Source organism: Oryx dammah, unplaced genomic scaffold, assembly GCF_014754425.2.
Source record: "Oryx dammah isolate SB20612 unplaced genomic scaffold, SCBI_Odam_1.1 HiC_scaffold_11, whole genome shotgun sequence".
NCBI lineage: Eukaryota > Metazoa > Chordata > Mammalia > Artiodactyla > Bovidae > Oryx > Oryx dammah.
The window spans coordinates 14,249,468-14,270,335 of NW_024070195.1; the positions used below are offsets into that span (position 1 = coordinate 14,249,468).

The following is a 20,868-nucleotide window of genomic DNA, read 5'->3' on the forward strand; positions in this document are numbered from 1 at the left end:
CCCTAAAGGCCTCGTCTGTGGGGTGAATCCAGCTGCTGCCTGCTTCTGTCCCTCCCGGGGTGCCCCACGGCCTCCAAAAGAGCCTAACCCCAGGAGAAACAGGTCAGGGCAGTGAAGTCACCCTCTGAGCTTGTAATCCAGACACACGCCTTCGGAATTCGCTACCATAAGCATCCCTTACTTACATCAGGAATGGCTCAAGGGCCACTCTGCCCCATCTGCGTTACTGTTTGTCTGCTGGCATCTCCAGGACAGACACTCCCTCCTAAAGCCTTCTCTAGACATTTTCCCATCGAAACCGCACATAGAAACTGTCAGTACTGGCTGATTCAGCTCACCAGCTCCTAAGTCAGACACACAGGTTACCAGACAAGTTTTCTACAGAGCAATCGTGAACAAGCGACACTTACTTGTATAAGCTGATGGTGGGTTCCACGGCCAACATAACGAAGGGGGCCACCGTGTAAGAGACGGCCAGCTGAGTGGCAGCCCAGGTGACTATGTCATAAACCACCTTGAGGGCTTTTGAAGAAAGGAAGTAATGTCTGTAGTTTTTCCTCACCTGCTCGCCAAGGGAGTTGTTGGCGGGGGCGGGGTGCAAAAAATAAAACCTTTTATTCCATGCATGCATGTAGTATACTTCAGGAACACAGGAGATAAAAACTACCAACCATCTGAGTTCTATCTTCAACTAAAAATACCATTATAGTTTTGTTATTTTAAAAAAGTACACATCCATTCACTGTAGAAAAATGTTTAAAGAACAACTAAGCAGAGTCAGATTTTTTTTTAACATCTCCCAGAAAAGCATTGTTGAAAAACCCTTTCAAGTCTCTCTTCTATTCATATTCATATTTACATTTCCAATGGCATCACTAGATGGTTGGCCTATTTTCTCACTTAGCAACATAGCATGAACTTTTTTCTATGTCAGTAAATACTAATCTGACACAATTTTAATTATGGGAAACGCTGTAAACAATTCTGTGATGTATATCCTTGTAGAAAAGTGCCTGCACTGTGTCTTATTTCCTTTGAATAATGGTGAAATATAATAGTGTAATAATGAGAGCTACGATTTCTTGAGTGCTTATGGTATGCCAAGCCTGTGCAAATTTTTTATGGGTATCATCTCTGACTCTCCCCACAAGCCTATCATGTAAGCATCATTATGCCCATTTTAGAGACAAGGAAACTGAACTCTTTGAGATGAAAAATGGTGGGTGTCAAAAGATTTGTAGGTCTTTGGACACAGAGTTGGTTCCAGAAAGACACCCGATTTCCAAATGCCAGAACCAAAGACAGAGTTGAAACAATGGCTGGTTTAAAGGCAGGTCAGCCCCAAAGCAGGAAAGCCATCCCAGGGCTGCCTGGGGGGGGAGGTAAGGACTCTTCTTGGCTCTAAGGTCCTCTAGATGGAGGCTGGAGGGCCATCCATGGGCAGTACTGAGAAGCACGTAAGAGATTTTATTACGTAACTTCCTGGGCCTGAGACACTTCATAACTGTTTGAGTTCATTCTCCCTTCGGGGGGTGGAGGTGGTGGGAGGGGAATGGAAACACTGTTCTATCAATCCTCCCTCCATCTCTTATCTGACTCATTTGTGGAAAACGTTCCAAGGTCACCCAATAGGCTTTACATACTGGGTTGGCCCAAAAGTTCATTTGGGCTTTTCCAAAAGATGTTACAGAAAAACTCGAACAAATTTTTGGCCCAACCCAATAAATCAATGTTTTTCTACCAATTAAGATCAACTGAATGAAAGACATTTTAAGAAATAATACTCTGAATGTATTAACACAATTCTAGCCTTTGTCTTTCCATCTGTTTTTTAGTTTTATGACCCACGTTGGTATATGAATGGGGAAAAAAGAAAATGCTTGCCTTCACTGCACAAGTATGTACAATATATACTTTTATTGTTCTTGTTTAGTCACTAAGTCATGTCCAGCTCTTTTGCGACCCCCATGGACTGTAGCCGAGCCAGGCTCCTCTGTCCGTGGGATTTCCCAGACGACAATACTGAACTGGGTTGCTATGAAACTTTAAACTGTGCTAATCAGAATAATCAATTATCCATCTTGTTCACACAACAAACATTTATATAAATAAAATATTGGGTCAGCTAAAAAGTTACATACACATTTTTCTATAAGTGCTTAAGGAGAAACACGAGTGAACTTTTTGGCCAACCTAATAAAAACTCCATGCATGAAGAATTTTGTTCACTGCAGTAGCCCAGCACCTACTAACATATAAAAGGGCTCCTGAAATATTTATCAAACAGATGAATCCAAGAATGAGTCAACAGCTAAAAGAAATGCGAAAGAAATCTACTCTACCCGCTTTCTCCACTGAACAAACAGGAAGACGTTATCCGTTTATATGAGATGTTTCCCATACACTAGATGTTGTCTCTATTCCCAGCAGTAGACCAGGAGTAGGGACCACATCCCTTCTGTTCTCCATTTTTTCCTCCAGTACCCATCACAGCACTTGGCATGCAGGAGGCACTCCATAAACATAATTTTTAAAAAATAAAATGAGTGAATAGTTTTGTTGGGGCTCCTAAACCCATGTCTAAAATACCAACTCAACAAATCTCATTAAAAGCTCTTGGCACCTAAATCACTATCAAGTACTGAAATGAAATAAAATTCAAAGCTCTGTATCTGACAGAATACACTGACTTGTAATTACTTTTGTACATGTTTACTTCATTTTTGAGGACACTTTTTAAAAAAATTCTGTCATTATTCTTGCTCTGCAGCCAGCAAATCACAGGAACAGTCTAGGACAAACTAAAGGCTACTCCTAAATCCTAGAGAACTAAACTTATAAAATTCACAAAGGACTGTACACAAACTTAATTTAACTGGATCAAACATGAGAGGTTAGAGAAATCTTTAAGAGAACAGTTCCTGTGGTTGCAATTTTTACAATTGCTCAAAGATCAAATTATTTTTAGGTGTAGGATTATGAAAAGAGACATTATGTATAGTATAAGCAAAATGAAGTTTTATGGAATCTCCATGGATGAATAACGATAGTCACCTGTAATTAGTAGCCTTTCATGAGTAAAAATATTTTCATCTCTTAAGGTACTAAACATTGTTCCTAAAAGTCCTTTTGTTTGCAAACACTCCCTATAAGTAATATGAAAATGAAATAGTTAACCATTTTATGACCATAAGTTCCTATATACTGAAATATTTCTCTAATGGGAAGACTTCTATTGATTTCTCAAAACATCACTCCCACCATGGTCCCCAACCTGCTGGACACATACAGGCATCTGATTACTAAGGAATAACCAAAGGAAGCTTACCGTTCTGGCTGCTAGAGTGACAAGGATTCCAGTTAAGAAGGTGAAGTAGTACCCAGGGTAGACACCGTGCCATAAGGCAGAGAGGATGAAGGTCAGCACGGTGGGGTACCAGGGAACCCGTTCGTAGCACACACTGAAGACAGGAAGGTACAACGAGCCACAGGTCAAACATATCAGGGATTTTTACCGACATCTGCATCTTTTTGGACCCAATCATGCAGAAATCACTTGATGATCCATTGAGGGCACGCCTGCCTAACCCTCGTTAGGGACTTGCAGTGTAGCCCAAGCAGCCTTGAACTCTAGTTTTCTTAAACACTAAGAGTCGTGTCTGACTCTTTTGTGACTCCCAAGGACTATAGCCCGCTAAGCGCCTTTATCCATGGGATTTCCCAGGAAAGAATACTGGCATGGGTTGCCATTTCCTTCTCTAGGGGAATCTTCCAGACTGGAAAAGTGCCCTTGGCTCTAAAACATTTAAAACCAGATAAGGGTCCTCATTTAGTGGAATTCATTTACTTTCCACACTGGCCTCAAGGCCACCTTAAAAAAAGCAAAAACAAAACCACTGCAGCCTTCTCATCTCTCCTGGGCAGGACTCCAGCACAAAATCAACACGCCAGTTACAGGGCCTCTTCAGTTCTCAGTGTCCACTGGATTCCAATCCATGGATTTGCCTTAAAGAGTGAGGGTGTTATGAGAATCCAGGAACTGCCAGTTAATACCCTGGAGATCTCTGGCTTCTTGGTTGTTTATTAAAACGCAGTGACAGGGGACTTCCTCCCAAATCCAGTCTACAGATTGACAGTGGTACCCTGGGGAGCAACTACATGGCTTCCTAAATGAGACAGCCCAGATGAAAAATAAATCCCAACAGTCAAAAGTAACCAAGTTAAAACCAAACTAAGGATCACGGCTGTCTCTCTATGGGAAGAAAGGGAATGCATTATGAGGAAAGAAACAAGGGTGGAATTCCATGTGAAATATTTCTTCTTGAAATGAGAGGCACTTTGCATGGGTGTTTGTTTCTTACCTCTCTGTACCTTCTTGAATGAATGAAATATTCCATTTCTAAAATGATTTTTAAAAAATATTTCATTTGTAATATATATGTTCACATAAAAAATATTTATGTAGAACAAGCTCCTAGTGGAGACTCTAGGGTTCTCAATACATTGGGGTCATTCAATACACAGAAATAGAGGTTTATGCTAAACTGATTCACAAAATTAATAGCAATAATTTAAGGGCAAATTTTCAAAACGTGCATGTTCAGATTAATTGCATGAGTGTACTTTAGGAGAACTGTTATACTTTGTCTCTTCTTTGACCCCAGTGTTTTAACAAGATGAAAAATGCTACTTATCAAAAACAGTAGAACTGACAATTTAATATTTTTATACTCTCTCTGCACTCATGTAATAGGAATATGCATGAGCTAGAGTCTGCTGCTTCGAGGATAGCATGTCATTAGTTCCATAAGAAGTAATATTTCTAATTCTGGAATGTGTAGAAAAACAAAAGGACAGAGAAATACCGAAAATACAAAGTTAAAAAGTATCAACATGTGGGGGGGTGCCATAAAGTTTTCAATGCTACCGAAAAAATAAACAGCAGTCTTCGTGATGTGATGCTGACGTTGACCCTCCTTGACACCTGAGCAATAGGCTGTCCTCTAGATAAGCAGTAGCACATCACAGAGGTTAAGAGCCTGGCTCTGGAGATGCACGGGACTCATTTATTACTCCTTAGCTGTGTGACTTTGGACAAGTTACACAGCCCCCTGTGCCTCACTTTCCCCATCTGTAAAATGGAGATAATAAGTACCAACACTTCATGGGATTGCTATGAGGATTGCTGGTACACAGGAATGGTATTAGCAAGGATTTGGTACAGTGAAATAAATATACTACATTGTGACCTTCTCAAATTATTCCTACTTTTTCGTTGACACAGCATAGATGTTAATACCAAACCAAAGTGCCAGCTGACATGACCCAGCAGCCTACGGCTGTTCATCTAATGCTGCCCATCTAAACATATCCCAGCACCCTGAGTAACAAGGTCGTTTTTGTTTTCCTTACCGCTTTAGCCAAGTAGCTGTCTGAATATTCCAGTTTTCTACGTACATTTTGAAACTTGTGGCAGTCTAAAAAGGAGAAAATAACACCTATCATTAGCTTTAAATATCCCCAGAAACGGAAAGTCCTCCCCAGAATTTCCCTGGCGGTAGACTAGATGTACTATTTCCACGGTGATGACTGACTCAGGGGCAGCTCAGCTGCTCCACTGGAACATGGTCAGACTTTATGGACTTCACAAGGTTTCCTTTGCAACTAAAACTTGGCTCGCCATTTCTCTCAAAATCTATTTTCAAATTATAGGGTGACCGAAAGAATGTTTTGTGGGTTTTCCTTCCATTCTGGTTAAACACAAAACCCAAGTCATCTGAATTTTAAAACTAAACACTCTAAAATGGGATTTGCCCCAGGAAAAGCTTCATCCTGTGACTTTAGAGCCCTTCCGGCGACTCCTTGAATTCAATTGCCATCGTTTCACTCTGGGGCCAGCTATAAACTAGGTCAGTCTGGTGCAGTTATTCAGCAAGTAGCTACACAGGTTCAAGTGCTTCCAATTGTATCTAGAATAGTAAGGAGATTTCACGCATGAAGGAGTCACAATACAGAGAAGAAAACAAAATATCACCCCGCCAGCATGATGCAGGTAGATCAACCACGCAGAAAGATTCCAAAATAAGTCATCAACTGGGTTTTCTAATAAAAATAAATAAATAAAGGCTGGTTGTAGAAAGCACGTAGCAAACATTTAAGAACTAGAATTCCTAATGAAGTTGGAAAATGTAGATGTCTCTGTTTTCTGTTTCAACCATAAGAAAATCTTAGGCCACACGTGGGCCTAATGTAATATGTTTGGAAGGAGTGGAGGAAGAGGGAGAATGCATCAATGATGCACAGACAGGTTTCTGTACTATGAACTTTTAGTTTCAGCACCCTAAGGCAGGGGTCTCCAGCCTCCAGGATCTAATGCTGGATGATCTGAGGTGGAGCTGATGTAATAACAATAGATATGAAGTGCACAATAGATGTAACGAGCTTGAATCACCCTAAAACCATTCCCCACCCCTGGTCCGGGAAAAAATTGTCTTCCACGAAACTGGTCCCTGGTGCCAAAAAGGCTGGGGACCGAGGTCCTTAAGGAGTTTTATTTATCCATTTAGCCATCTTCCATGGCTAAAAAATGCTATCCTCACAGATCCAAAAGTGCCTAAATTAAATCAGACTTCCTTGGTGGTTCTACTTAGCTCCTGGCTGTATATCAGCTTCACTGGAAATACAAACTTTCTCCTCCTGGTGTTCTTTCATAATAAATACATGACTCAGCATCACCCAGAACACATGCCCACAGTGAGAGGTCTCTAGCTTCAGGGCCACAGTGGAGGGGTTGGTGGGCAGCCGGAGATCCACCGGACCCATTCTGAAGGCCCATTTACCCTCAGCACGCCAAAGTAGCCAGCCGGGGTCTGACAGTTTTGAGGATGAGAAGAATTTCAGTAGGAAAAGGGAGGAAAGTCATAACACATTGCTCTTTGACATCATCTAGATAGAAATACAAAAGAGAGGGATTGTTTTGGAGGCTGGATCGTGTCCATTCAAATGAAGAGAAGACCCGAGTGTCAAGAAGGTGGAGGCTGTCCCCTGGGCCTCCCTGTGGGTAGGGGACACCCACCAAATGTGGGCGGCAGGGGGTCAGTCTCCACCTCCCAGGCTTCCTGCCCTACCCGGACCTCCTCTTTCTGCCTAGACTCTCCAGTGGCATAGCCAACAGCAACCATGAGTCTCTTGGCTGGAGAACCGGCACGTCTGTAAGCTGAGAATCATGCCCTCCGGCTGCAAGGAGGAAAAGGGCCAGAGGCTCGGCATTCCTTTCAGCTCTGACGGATGACAACGCGGAGGAGATCAAGAAGGAGGTGGCCCCACAGAGATCACCTCTAGAGATGGAAATGATAATACCGTGAACTGTGGTCCAAGAACAAAGCCAGCGAAAGAGAAAACACCACTCTAATTCTAGAGGCCTAAAAGCTGTGCACTGTTGCAATTCTTAAAAGCAGATGCATCATTCCGAAAGGAACCACAGAGAACACTGGCAATACAATTGCTAGTCTGCATCTTTGCAGAAAGGAGAATGTCACCAAGAGAAAATGACATCTGTACTTTCTAGTTGGTACAACAGGAGTGTAAACAACCAAAAGATTTTCCTGGCTCTTTGGCAGGCTTTCTGTGTATCATTATTACTACTAGAACCATTAATACTGCCAAGAAAGTAGGTATCTTAAAAAATACATATATAAGGAAAAAAGTTCTGGGATACAGAATGTTTCAGAGACTGCTGGAGCCAGCATTCCCTGACAGCGGCTTTTTCTTGGACACTAACGAGGACCTCCCATGTATACCACACTCACAGCACACCACTTGCTTTATTCACAACGGCAGTGTCATTCACAAGCATGATACACTCACCTCAATTTTCCAGATGTTTAGGTTAGAAAGCAGATCCCAAGAGAAATGTCCATTCTTATCCACTCCGCTGAACCCAAAGCCAGCTGCATTATTCACTGCATCAGCTATGGTTTTTAAAACAACACATTAGGATGTGGGACAAAAGTCACATTGCTGCTTTCAAAAATAACTAAATGTCTGTCTAGCTTTAAGAGGAAGAGAGATGGCTGCAGTTTCCTTGAGAAAGAAACCAAAATATATTTACAGGATCTCCTGGTACCACTAAGAGAGTTTTGGCACTTGGGTGACGTCAACTTTTATTCATTTTTATTCATTCACTAGCATTTCGTGAGCACCTGCTAACTAAGAAGGAAGGTGCTCACAGAACGTGCAGAATGAGAAAAAGAGAGATGAAGAAACAAAACAGAGAAATAGGAAGATTTAGAGGCCAACTAGATATAAGGGGGGAAAGGAAAAAAGGTGGAAATATTTACATATAAGCTCAGAAGACAGAGGACCTCCATCCAAGAGTTGTCATTAACGATGGCAGGGCACAGGCTGATAGCATTGCATCTGGAAGAGAATCAGCTCTGAAGGAGAAACTGAAGCTCGTTCTGAACGTGTTAAGCATGACGTGTCAGTAGGGATATCAGTTGGGACGGTCAAGATACAGTTAGAACAATTTAGAACTTACGAAAAAGAACAGTACCAGAGCTGTGAATTTGGAGGCAGCTGCCATCGAGGCCACATGCATATACGCTAAGTCGCTTCAGTCAGTGTACGACTCTCTGCAACCCCTTGGACTGTAGCCCACCAGGCTCCTCTGTCCGGGGGATTCTCCAGGCAAGAATACTGGAGTGGGTCGCCACTGCCCCTCCTCCAGGGGATCTTCCCGACCCAGGGATCAAACCCACATCTCATGTCTCCTGCATTGGTAGGCGGGTTCTTTACCACTAGTGCCACCTGGGAAGCCCGCCAAAGAGCCCACACGTGGACACAATGACCAAATTCACCCTACCGACAAAGTCAGTCTAAAAGTTCCTGTGTCCACCTTTTATTCACTTCACTGAACTCTGAAACCATCCCCCTGCTGTATTTCATTTCTAATCAGTTCCTTAATGATATTTTTTACACTCAGAGACCTGATGAAATCAACATACTTGTATTACGATGGCCAAGATTATTTTCTTTCAAGCTCACTCTGTTAGAATATTTCCTTAAAAATAATCAAATGAGCTTTTTAACAGATTAAAAGGAAAAATATGGTCATATTAACAGAGATAACATTCCATAGAATTCATCTTTTCCTAATTAAAAACAAACATCCCCTCACCAAAACCCCTAAATCTTTGCAAACAAAGAAGTGAACTTGTTTAACTTAATAAAGCAATCTACAGAGGACAAATAAATAAAAAAGCAGCAAATGTACTTACTTGATGCTTGCTTCCAACTTTTGATAGTTATGAGTAAAGCTGCTATAAACATAAAAAAGTCAAACTAATGAAGTTGTAGAGCCTGAGATCTGGGGGAGATCTCAGAGCAACCCTTCCCATAGCTCTGTTCATTCCGTTTCTAGGGGAGTTGAGGTCTAGCTCACACTAGACTTCTGAAGGGCTAGTGGGAAGAAAAACCACCCCCTCAAAGTTTGCCTGCTTTCCTTTTGGCACTGCTGATGCCTTAAAACTGCTTATCTTATGCTTAGCTTTACTGTAAAATGATCTGGTTTCTTTCAGAGAAGGGAGGAAAGAAATGAGTCCTGAGATCTCTTCCCCCCATGCCGACTGGAGGGAAAAAGGAGGAGGACACAGCCAGGGTGCAGCAGCTAAGAGACCAAGAATTTACACTGTGTGGGCACAGATGGCAAAGGACAGAATTGAGGGCCGGGCTGATGGTGCTGGGACCAGCACAGCAATCCAGGCATGCCCTGTCCCATCTCCAGCCTCAGATCTAAAACACACAGAAGAATAACAACTTTTTTTTTTTTTTGATCCTTAAATATTTTCCCAGGATTCTATAAAGCATTCCACAGACATTTCTCATTTAGTGCTCACAATGGTGTAAAGATGGTGATTAACACTACCATTGTTGTGGAATGGTGATCTCCTGGGTTTCTTTCTCCACTTGGGAGTGGGGTCAATTCACAGCCTTGGGAGAGCTGTCTAACTTCTAGGAACCTGTTCTCATGACTGGATCTCATAACAGTACCTATTTTAAAGGGATGCTGAAAGGATTAAACCAAATTGAATATATGTAGAGTGCATAATCGGAGAAGGCAATGGCACCCCACTCCAGTACTCTTGCCTGGAAAATCCCATGGATGGAGGAGCCTGGTAGGCTGCAGTCCATGGGGTCGCTAAGAGTCAGACACAACTGAGTGACTTCACTTTCACTTTTCACTTTCATGCATTGGAGAAGAAAATGGCAACCCACTCCAGTGTTCTTGCCTGGAGAATCCCAGGGACGGGGGAGCCTGGTGGGCTGCTGTCTGTGGGGTCACACAGAGTCAGACACAACTGAAGCGACTTAGCAGCAGCAGAGTGCATAATACAGGGCCTGGCCCAAGTCAACATTCAAGAATGGTTAGCTGCCACCATCACTATATTACTGCCACCCCCATCTTGCTAGTAAGAGGTCTAAAGCTTAGTGATGTTAACATTAAGATCGCTCAGCCTGCCAGGTGTGCAGGTCTTCCCTGGTGGGCCAGTGGTTAAGACTTCGCCTTCCAATGCAGATTCGAGTCCCTGGGTGTGGAGCCAAGATCCCACATGCCTTCGGGTCAAAAAACCAAAAGATAAAACAGATGCGGTACTGTAACAAACTCAATAAAAACTATAAAAATGGTGCACATCAAAAAAAAGATTGCTCAGGTGGTAAACAGTGCCAGACTCTGAACACTAGGACCCTGATTCCACCAGCCTGATTGGGTAGGAGCCATCTAAAAGATAAATGTAAGAACCAGAAGAGGTGGCTCTCAGAACTGCCGCATTTAGACACAGTCGGAATTCCCTGCTCCCTTTAGTGCACCCTGCCACCTTTTATCCAAGACTGTTCTTGCCTTAGAGCAGTTAGAATCTCTAAGTTCACCAATCCAAAACTGGCTTCCCTTGCACTGCACACGGCTCTAACGTATAACAGAAGATAAATTCATTGGACACCCCTATTTGGGCATCTGTGATCTTTAGAACGCAGCCTGGGCTATAATTGAGTCTCACTAATTAGTACTAATTAGTAGGAGAAAAACCACTAGCCTCATATGCTAAGTCCAAAGAAAATAGCTCTATTCTTTCAACAGAAACGGGAACTAGAACTAGACGTACACAGCGCAAGTCAGCTGAGATTCATCAAGAGGCCAGCTTTAAGGATTAAATTTATAATTGTGTATAATTAGTACATCAATTATATGTAAATGGTGTCTGAAGGAGCTGGATAAAACAATTATTCGGTTAAGCAGTTTAAATATTCCCTGTTACACTATTCATTGCATCTTTACTTATAAATAATACAAAGGTTAATTTCAGACCAGCCCATGCAATCTAAACTAATACAAACTTCAAATTGAGGCCATGCAAATTAATGAAGCGTTTCTACTGAAGCTACCAAAAACAATGAAGAAAGGCTGGTGGGGAAGAAAAGACAGATAAGTCCACAGAGAAAGCAATCCATGGGAAGGGTTATTTCTCTACTCTAAATATCTGGGGTCACTCCACAAAGGACAGAGTGAGGCTGGACACCCCTGTGTCCTGCAACCGCCTCCCCGCCCAGATTCCTGCCAGTACAACCCACCTCGTGTTAGACTTTCCCTACGAGGCCACAGAATGGCCTTTCTTTCCTCCTTAAATCAGGAGCCGATTTAGTCCAGAAGCCAGCCCATAAACCCTGGGGTACAGAATATGGGAGCAGGAATGGGAGGGAGAAAGGGGAAAGAGAGAGAGGAAAAGCGAAGAAGTGGAAAGGAGTGAGATTCTATCACACCCCTTCTCCAGGTTGGAGCAAAGGGAAAAGTCTACTTCAGTAGAAAAACACACCCAGTGTTCCGAGTAGCGCTCCATCCAGGGGATGCGTAATGCCCACCTACTAAGGAAATGACTCTCCGATAATAAAGCATCTGCAGGAAAGGCAATCAGATACAAGGAGACTCCGGGAGCCTCGCCCGAGGACCAGTCCATACACGTCATCTCCTCTGTCATCCTGTCACTGGCACAGCTCTGGGTATGCACTGCCTGGTGGGTATACGTGTCTGCGGCCCCACTGAGTGCAATGACCATGAGGGCTGAGATGCCCTACCTTTGAGTTCCTCGTAGCACAGAGCCTGGTACTCAAGAAAAACTCCTTGCATTAAACTGAATGGGACCGGGAACAAACTTTCCCACACAGCAAATTTTGGAAAAGCTCTTACGTCTCTCTCCGGTCAAGCGTGGCATAAATTCTGCACTGGACTGCACTTGTCTCTGAACACTGTGACCTTTAAAAAATCATTTGGATCAGGAGCAGGGAAGAAAGAGGAATGGGGGAATCACTGCTCTGTTGAAAGGACAGTGTTTCTGTTTCAGGTGATGGAGAAAGCTCTGGAGATGGATGGTGGTGATGGTTGCATTGTCGTGAGCGAACTTAATGCCATTAAGTTGTACACGATAGAGGGATAAAATGGCAAATTCTACATTATGTATATTTTACCACAATAAAAAATGATAAATGAATAAGTCAGTAGTTATAAACTTGAATTGGGTGCTAAAAACTTAAAAGTATGAAATGAGAGAACTCAGTTAAGCGCTGCACCCTTATGGAATATGGTCTACTAGGAACCGAGTTTAATAATCTACTTGATTTCATAAACCAAGTTACTGTTCCCTGACATCAGGCCCCCAGGTCACTTGCAGCTAAGGTGTTAAACTTCCCCTGCTGAAAGTCTTCCAAATGTGAAACAGATATTCCCTATGGTTACCATGCCTTATCAAAATACTTTACCATTCTTGGTATGTAAATAGAAGGTTTCTTGCTCACCTTAGCAAAGGTTTAAACTTTTCTGGTGTAAAACTCTTCAAAAGGAAAAATATAAAAGCTTAATATTGACTAAAGTTACCTCACAGGGGAAAAAGAAAAGTATGATAATACCCAATTAAGTTGAACTTTCTACCTTAAAAAAAAATCACTTGAAATCAGCTTCTTTCTAAGGCAGAAAGCTTAACCAACCATTTCTTAAAAAGTGCACCCTAAATGAGCACATGTATGGGTAAAATTCAGCATGTATCCTATATTACAGACAACCCAGAAAAATTACAAGAAAGCCAGATCACTCTGGAATTTTCCCCGCCTTCCATGACACACCGGACTTTTTTTTTTCTTTTAATTAAGTGGTCCAAATGTTGCTCTGGCCCAGCCCTCCAAGGAGGAGCATTATTTCCTCACGCACTCAGTGCCCTCCAGCAAACTCACCTAACGTCCAGGCAAAGTAATACTTGGGCTTGGAGGCTTGCATGACAACATATAAGTAGCAGAGTCGGGTCAGAAAGTTTGCTTCATGAACAAACCAGTCGTCAACCAGGGAGGTGACAGGGAAGGTCTTCGTCAGCGTCAGAAACAAAAGGAGAGATACCAAGGTCATGCACAGTTTGTGCATCACGGCTCCCTGGAAATGGGGGGGGAAGAATGAAGTAACTATTCAGAAGACACTAGTGCGTGGAAAACAATTTCAGCAAAGGCATGCTAAGAATAAAGCTGCCCCATGGCTGCTGTGGTAATAGTCTCTAGAAGGAGAGGCAAAGGGCATTATTCCTCAGGGCACAGTTTCAGAAGATGGGCATACATGCTGTATTTAGACACAGGATTCGCCTCTGACACCCCAGGAAGGGATGGATCTTAAAAAAAAAGGAAACTCTAACCAGCACATTCTACCATCAAAGGTCAGGTGGTATTATTACCCAAGTGAGAGACCACTTGCTCAGTTGGGTCCGACTCTGCAAGCCCATGGACTGTAAGCCCACCAGGCTCCTCTGTCCATGGGGTTCTCCAGGCAAGAATACTGGAGTAGGTTGCCATTTCCTTCTCCAGGGGATCTTTGTGACCCAGGGATCGAACCCGGGTCTCCTGTGTTGCACACAGATTCTTTACCATCTGAGTCATTAGGGAAGCCCCCAAACATGCAAAATCAGTTAACATTACAGGGTGGCAGTCTTCCATCAGAAAGAGCGAGCCACTGGCCGCCTGGTCCTGCAGCCAGCAGAGCCAAGGGAATGGGTCTGAGTGGCCAGCAAGGAGCACAGAGGCTTAGTGAGGAAGGATTCTGGGCCCATGATTCCATGTCTGAGCCAGGACGTGGGCAGGTAGCCTTACAAACCCTTTCCGGATGGTCTCCATGCAGTCTGCTCTGGGCTTGAGATGTACTGAGGTTTTCAATTCCCCTGGATGGAGTCATTTTGCCCAGATCCCCCGACAGCCAGGAGATGTCAGCTAACACCCAAAGAATTATAGTCCCCAACTTTATAAAAGAAACTACTTTTATTTGTAACAGCGCCTGCCTCACAGGGTGGCTTGGGGTTTCAGCACAGGAATGTTTACGAGGGACTGAGAACAGTGCCGGATTCCCGGCATCTCACAGTGAGCGCATCATGCTTTTCTAACTATTCACCACTAGTGCGCGCCAGCCCCTCACATCCATGGGTCTTTGGCTAAAATGCAACTTCAGAGCTTCATGTTCTCTGTGCACAAAAATGCAAGAGTCTCCTTGGAGGGTGACATGAAAACTCTCTGATAATATTATTTTCCGAATAATGTGACAGAGAACTCTTGTGATAGACCCTGCGTATAAGCACCTGTGGTTACTCATGACGCCCAGCCAGTGACCTCCCTCCTAGATTCTGTCCATAAAGGTCTCTGATTCACCATAAACTGCAGAGGACCTGACTGTGTCAAAACTCTCAGAAAACATAACGCTTAATCAATCATTTAAATTCTCAAATACTTAATGTTGCCTGACAGTGGCATTTAAAAAGGATTTAAAGTATCCTCAATTTCTCCCTTTCCAATGTTACTCATTCCTTCCATTAATTACAAATTTTCCTTAAATATAGGATATCCGATCTGGATACATTCAGCAGATTTGCAAAGTTCAATGAGTTATCCTCATGTTGATTAATTTGAGATTAATACATTTCAAATTAAAACATTATTTAAAAAAAAACGCCTTCAACTCTCTACAAGTCAATAAGATGGAACTTACTGACTATAAGACATGCCAGCATAAAGCTGGTTTCCCTTGCCACAGTAAGGCTCTGCAATAAAAAGCACATTTATTTTGGTTCCCACTCTATCCCCCCTTCACCATTTATGACATAGTATCCTTTGGCTGTCCACGAATTTCTATTCATAAAGACACATTTGAAGGTGTTAACTAGCACAATTGTAGGTACATCATAGGCAGTAAATACTGGCTGGTTGGCAAGTAGATTAATTGCTGTAATATTTCTAGCCAATGAGCTTCTCTGTGAAATAAACTCCTGTTGCTCCAACATGGAGAACTCCTGCAAATAAATACCAATGTGGATATTTTAAACAGGGGGGAAAAGTTATACGCCAAGCTTTCTGGTAAACTGTTTGGCTTTTTAATTAGAACAATTAAAAGTGACAGTCAGCCCTGGCAGCAAAGCTCTATTTCCTAGACCTCTGGATAAATACTTGGCACTAAAAAACAACTTACAGTGGGAGAAGGTTCTGGCAGACTGTGGAAGCCTTTTTCCTTCCAGTTCACTTCCAGCAACTTCATGTGTGTGTGTCTCCCCTCAATGAAGGCTATATAATCCTTGAAATTGTTACAAGGGCCTGCTATGACACTCATGAAGTTGAGAAGGTAGCTCACATATTCCAAAAAGGAGGGTTTTGCTCTGCAAAAATAAAGTGAAAAGTTAAAGAGTCTTCAGTCTTCGATTTTTCTTTCATATCTGCAAATATGCCCGTTGTAAAGACAGGTGTTGTGTCTGTCGCTTGTTACATGCTACACGCTCTTTCTTTGTTCTGTTTCTTAAAAAACCCACCTAAGAGAGAAAGGTAGTTGAAAGAAGTTAAGGAGGTGAGTGGCTCAGAGACGGCACGGCACTCTATGCCGCCCTCTGCTGGCCAACCGCAACCCTACACGCGGAGGGCCAGACCAGCACAAAGGGAGCCTTGAGGCTGGGGAACAAGCATTCTTTCAGCTGTCTGTCCACCCGAGAAAATGAAGGTAATTAACATCAGGCAGGGTGGGAGCCCGGCCTAATGTGACTTGGTCGAGATGGTGTGAGATGGGAAAACTCCCTCCCAACTGCCAAAATAAATACAAAACAAATGATGGGTGGAACTGGTTTCCACTTGATGAGGCCACACAAAACTACTGCCGTAGCAGTCTCCTTTCTGCTTTGGCCTCCAGGCATGACGTCCTGGCCAACAGACAAGGGTAGTGGCAGGAGAACACTCTGCAGAGACCAGCTGTGTCTAGTGTGTTAACGGCATTTTAAAGGGCAGGCTCAGGACCCCCTTGGTGGTCCAGTGGTTAAGACTCCGCACTTCCAACACAGGGGTCTGATCCCTGGTCCAGGAACTAGTATCCCAGATGTCTCGCAACCAAAAAGAAATGAAGTGCTGTGATATTACTGTCTGAGTAGAGTGTCATTAAAAATCGTAACATCGGAAAGCAAAAATAAGTACCAAAGGGCATGCTCTTCTAACGAGAGTTGCGGGGAAAGGCTCACAGGGTTAGCCCTCCAGCGTTTACACCTCTATGATGCTCAGCAAAGAAGCTGGTTCATGAGACTCTTGCAGTGGTTCTTTCTCCAGCGCTTTCAAGTCCCGATTCCTTAATGAAGGAATGAAGCTGGGAGCCTGTCTCATACATCCCAGTTATCTCCTGCTACTCTCTGGTATTCTGGTGTTCATTGGAAGGACTGATGCTGAAGCTGAAACTCCAAAACTCTGGCCACCTGATGCGAAGAACTGACTCATTGGTAAAGACCCTGATGCTGGGAAAGATTAAAGGCAGGAGGAGAAGGGGATGACAGAGGATGAGATGGTTGGATGGTATCACCGACTTGATGGACATGAGTTTGAGCAAGCTCTGGGAGTTGGTGATGGACAGGGAAGCCTGGTGTGCTGCAGTCCATGGGGTCACAAAGAGTCAGACACGACTGAGCGACTGAACTGAACTCTGGTAGGAACTCTCCACCATGGCTGTACCACCCTCCCCCACATGCCATTTTACAGCCTTATCAGTGCTATTCTCTTTACACGGCCTCCCTTCCTCTCTGATGCCCACCCCCTCTCTACGTCACATAACATTGGCCAAAATACACCTTCAAACTTTAGCTTCCTCCTTCCTCCTCTTGCCCAGCCCATATTTCTCTCCCCAACCCTATATCCTATCTTCCTTCATGCCAGCATAATCATACTGATGGGCACAGATAAGTGACTGTTTCTTGAGGATGCCCCCCAACTCCAGATACATGTCCAATAAAAATAATTCTGGAATAAACATTACAACCGCAGTGAAGGAGAATCCTGGGAAACTAAGAAAATTACAGAGCCACTGACCCTTTGAATCGAGGGAACCTATCCCACTACTAAACCCAAATCCATTTAAAATGACCTATGAACAAGGTTATCATAGCTTACCATTTATAAACGCCAGACAACCCAGTCTACTGATTGTCCATCAACAGTAGCTTCATTCCATAAACAATATTACATCCATATAAACAAGGAAGAGCTCTGAATACTGATGCCCAAAGGGCTCAAGAATATATCGTCAAACTTACTTTACAGCAAGTCGATGTTGCTCGCTGGAAAGATCTTCAGCCCTTCGACCTAGTCCTATGAAAAGAAACATTTAGAAATAAGAGGTTTTGAGTGAAGTAGATCACTACATCCTAAAAGAGGCTGATAAAAACTCCTTTGAAAGAAATTATTCATTTTTATTTCATCAGTCAAAAAGAGTCTCTGTTTTCCTTTTCTTTTTTAAGTGCCCTGGATCAAAGAGCCACGTATAAGTACATGAGTGAGGAGGAAAGTCTTTATAGGTTCTTAGGAAGAGGGGAGGATTCGGAGGTTACCCTTATTTCATTCACCAATATGAACAGGGACCCACACTGTATATATTCCTTACCACGCTGTATATGTTTTCATTGCTACATGAGACACACAAGCCTGCCTTGCTGCCTGCACTTGCCTAACTACCACCCAGATTATGCTGGGTACACACACCTGGTACACGCTGAGAATGGAATGGAATGGGAAAGGAAGAGGGGACTTTCCTTTTCCAGAGGGGGAAAAAAAAACCAAACAGGAAATGTAACCCTGAATGCAGGGAAAACACCAAAGAATTATCAGGAGTTTTTCCTTCTTTTAAAACGCATCCATGCCAGAACTCCCAACCAAATTGCACTTGTGCCTCCTAGAAAATGCGTATGTTAACTTACAGTCAAGGAAACCAAACTGTCATCTTAAAAGAATTCAACTTTAAAACTGTATATTTAGCTAAGACAGATTATGGTCAACAACCACCAACACAACTCAAAAACATGCCTAAGAGAAGGCAGAGTGTTTCTGGAATTTACTTGTTCCTCCCACACACAAGAAATAAAAAAAGGCAAATAAACATTTTGCTGCATGTAAGGGATATTCTAAAAACAAAAAACAGGGTAAACTGAGAACGCTTTAAAAAGTAAATTTAGGCAAAAAGCCTATGTATTAAAAACAAAAACAAGAAGCAATGTTGATTAAACAAAATTACACTCACTTTTTTCTAAGATCTCATCAAATAGTCCAGCTCTGGCAATCTCAGGAGGGCTTCCCTGATAGTTCAGTTGATAAAGAATCCGCCTGCAATGCAGGAGACCCGGGTTTGATTCCTGGGTCGGGAGATCTGCTGGAGAAGGCATAGGCTACCCACTCCAGCAATCTCAGGAATTAAACTGATTTTAGCTTATTGACTTATGGCACTAGTATGAGTCTGTAACCACGATCAGATGGTTTTCAGGTACAAAAATATCGACCAACTCACTCCATTTTGCCCAGGACTTTGCCAGCTGGGGCACTATACATCTCCTGTCCTGGGAAACCTCTGGGTTCTGAGCAAACCCGGGTAGCTGGTAAGTGTAGAAAGACTCCATCCTCAGAATAAAATTACTCAGTTCTCTACAGAATGACTAATCACCAAGTGTGAACTGGGAATAAACAGGGTCAAAATGAAATCAAACCAGTTCTCAAGCTTTAAGTAAAAACAAGAAGACTCGCTAGTGGGGACTAAATCTTCCCAATCTGTCAACACATAAAGAAGTTTCAGCAATCGGAAAGCATTTGTTAGAGCCCTACAAACCCAAAGAAGATATCCTTACTAATTGCACCTGCTTCTCTTAAGCCCATATTGAAACCTTCCTCCTGCGTGGAAATGCCACCCTCCCTTCCTGGAACCCGGCAGTAATGCTGGAAATAATCACATGTTCTGGCCATTATCAGGAAGGGCCCAAGTGAAGAATATGTTCAGTTTTTAGACAACCAGAAGATTCTCCCTCTTGCCAGCTTTTTATAGGTTCGGGCCTATCTCATAATATAATTTTCCAAGCCAAATATAAAGGTAACTTAACTAGCCAATGCTGTTTCATCTTCTATTACCGTCTGAGCTTCTCAGAGATGAACCCAAAGGAAAAAGGATGCCATTTCTTCTTGACAGATTTGGAAATCAAGGGCAGAGAGTACCACAAAATTAACTGAAATTTAAAACATCATACAACTAAACCAAAACCCCACTGTTCCTGATGCAAATGTTTCAGCAAAAGCTACAGATTCAGCAATGGAATGGTAGGTAATGGCTGGGAAAGTAAAAAGCTATGATTAATCTGAGTTGCAAAAAAAAAAATTTTTTTTTTTACAAGATATAACAAGATCTGCCAGCCCTTGTCTAAACTTTAGGCTGTGTATACAGTGGAAAAGAAGAACTCTGAAGGTCAGGCTCACTCTTAGACCCAAAAGGAGCACTGCTGTTCTCACCGTCATGAACTTGGAATGCCAAGGTTGTGATCTTCTGAGTAACAATCATCAGAGGCCTAAAAGGAAGATAGAAAATAATGAAGACTGGCCACATCGCCACGGGAGAAAATGTTTATTCCATCTCTGGCCCTGGTAGTTTCTCATCTTGAAGGTTATTAAGTAAAATACAAAAACCATGGAATTCAAAACAATTTTCCCCTTCCAAATCACCTTGAATAAGTACAACAAAAAGTCTCTCTTGCATTTTTATTCGAAGCTAAGTTCCAGAACCAACATTGCCAGCATCTCCTGGAGCTTGTCTGAAACGCTGAAGCTTATGCTCCATCCCCGACCGTAAAATGAGAACCTGAATTTTAACAAGATCTCCATGGAATTCAAATGCACATTTAAGTGTAAGCAGCACTAGTCTGGGAAACACCCAATCCAGTGCCCTGGTTCCACCTGGATGGGTATATATTTTGGCTTCATCCTAATATGGTCTAACATGGTTTGTTCTATTTAAAGGCAATTCTTCCATGCACAGGTAGTAAAGAAAAAGAAACACATTTGTAAAATGTAGTTTCCTGTAAATAAAGCATTTAGTGACCTAAAATAGCAACAATCTTAATTTGAGGGAAAAAAAAAAAGCTTAAGAAGTGACACCCATGTCAACAAGGGTGCCAAGATAGTTCAATGGAGGCAAGAATAGTCTTTTCAATAAATAGTGATGGGACAACTAGACAGCCACATAAAAAGCATACTGAAAGTAACTAAAAATGGTTCAAAGGCCTAAATGTAAGAGCTAAAACTGCAAAACTCTTACAAGAAAACACAGGCATAAATCTTCATGACCTTCAATGTGGCAACAGCCTCTTAGATATAACACCAAAAGCGCAAGCAACCAAAGGGAAAGAAAATTGATTAAATGGATGTCATTAAAACTTAAATTTTTTGTGTTTCAAAGGACACACACCATCAAAAAAAAGTGAAAAGACATTTCACAGAATGTACAAATATGTGAAAATCATATATCTG

The 20,868-nt window shown here is 42.5% G+C and overlaps 1 protein-coding gene across 1 annotated transcript in view; it reads right to left on the bottom strand.

Annotated features, from left to right (window-relative positions):
- The window catches only part of MBOAT1 (membrane bound O-acyltransferase domain containing 1), a 115,354-nt gene that overhangs the window by 10,293 nt on the left and 84,193 nt on the right, over positions 1-20,868 (bottom strand). Inside the window, exons 5-12 of the mRNA XM_040249899.1 lie at positions 19,855-19,910; positions 17,625-17,679; positions 15,539-15,722; positions 13,279-13,471; positions 7,867-7,970; positions 5,413-5,477; positions 3,329-3,461; positions 411-562 (exon numbers count right to left, since the gene is read on the bottom strand). Coding sequence (XP_040105833.1) covers positions 411-562; positions 3,329-3,461; positions 5,413-5,477; positions 7,867-7,970; positions 13,279-13,471; positions 15,539-15,722; positions 17,625-17,679; positions 19,855-19,910 — 942 coding nt within the window. The remainder of the gene's footprint in view (positions 1-410; positions 563-3,328; positions 3,462-5,412; positions 5,478-7,866; positions 7,971-13,278; positions 13,472-15,538; positions 15,723-17,624; positions 17,680-19,854; positions 19,911-20,868) is intronic.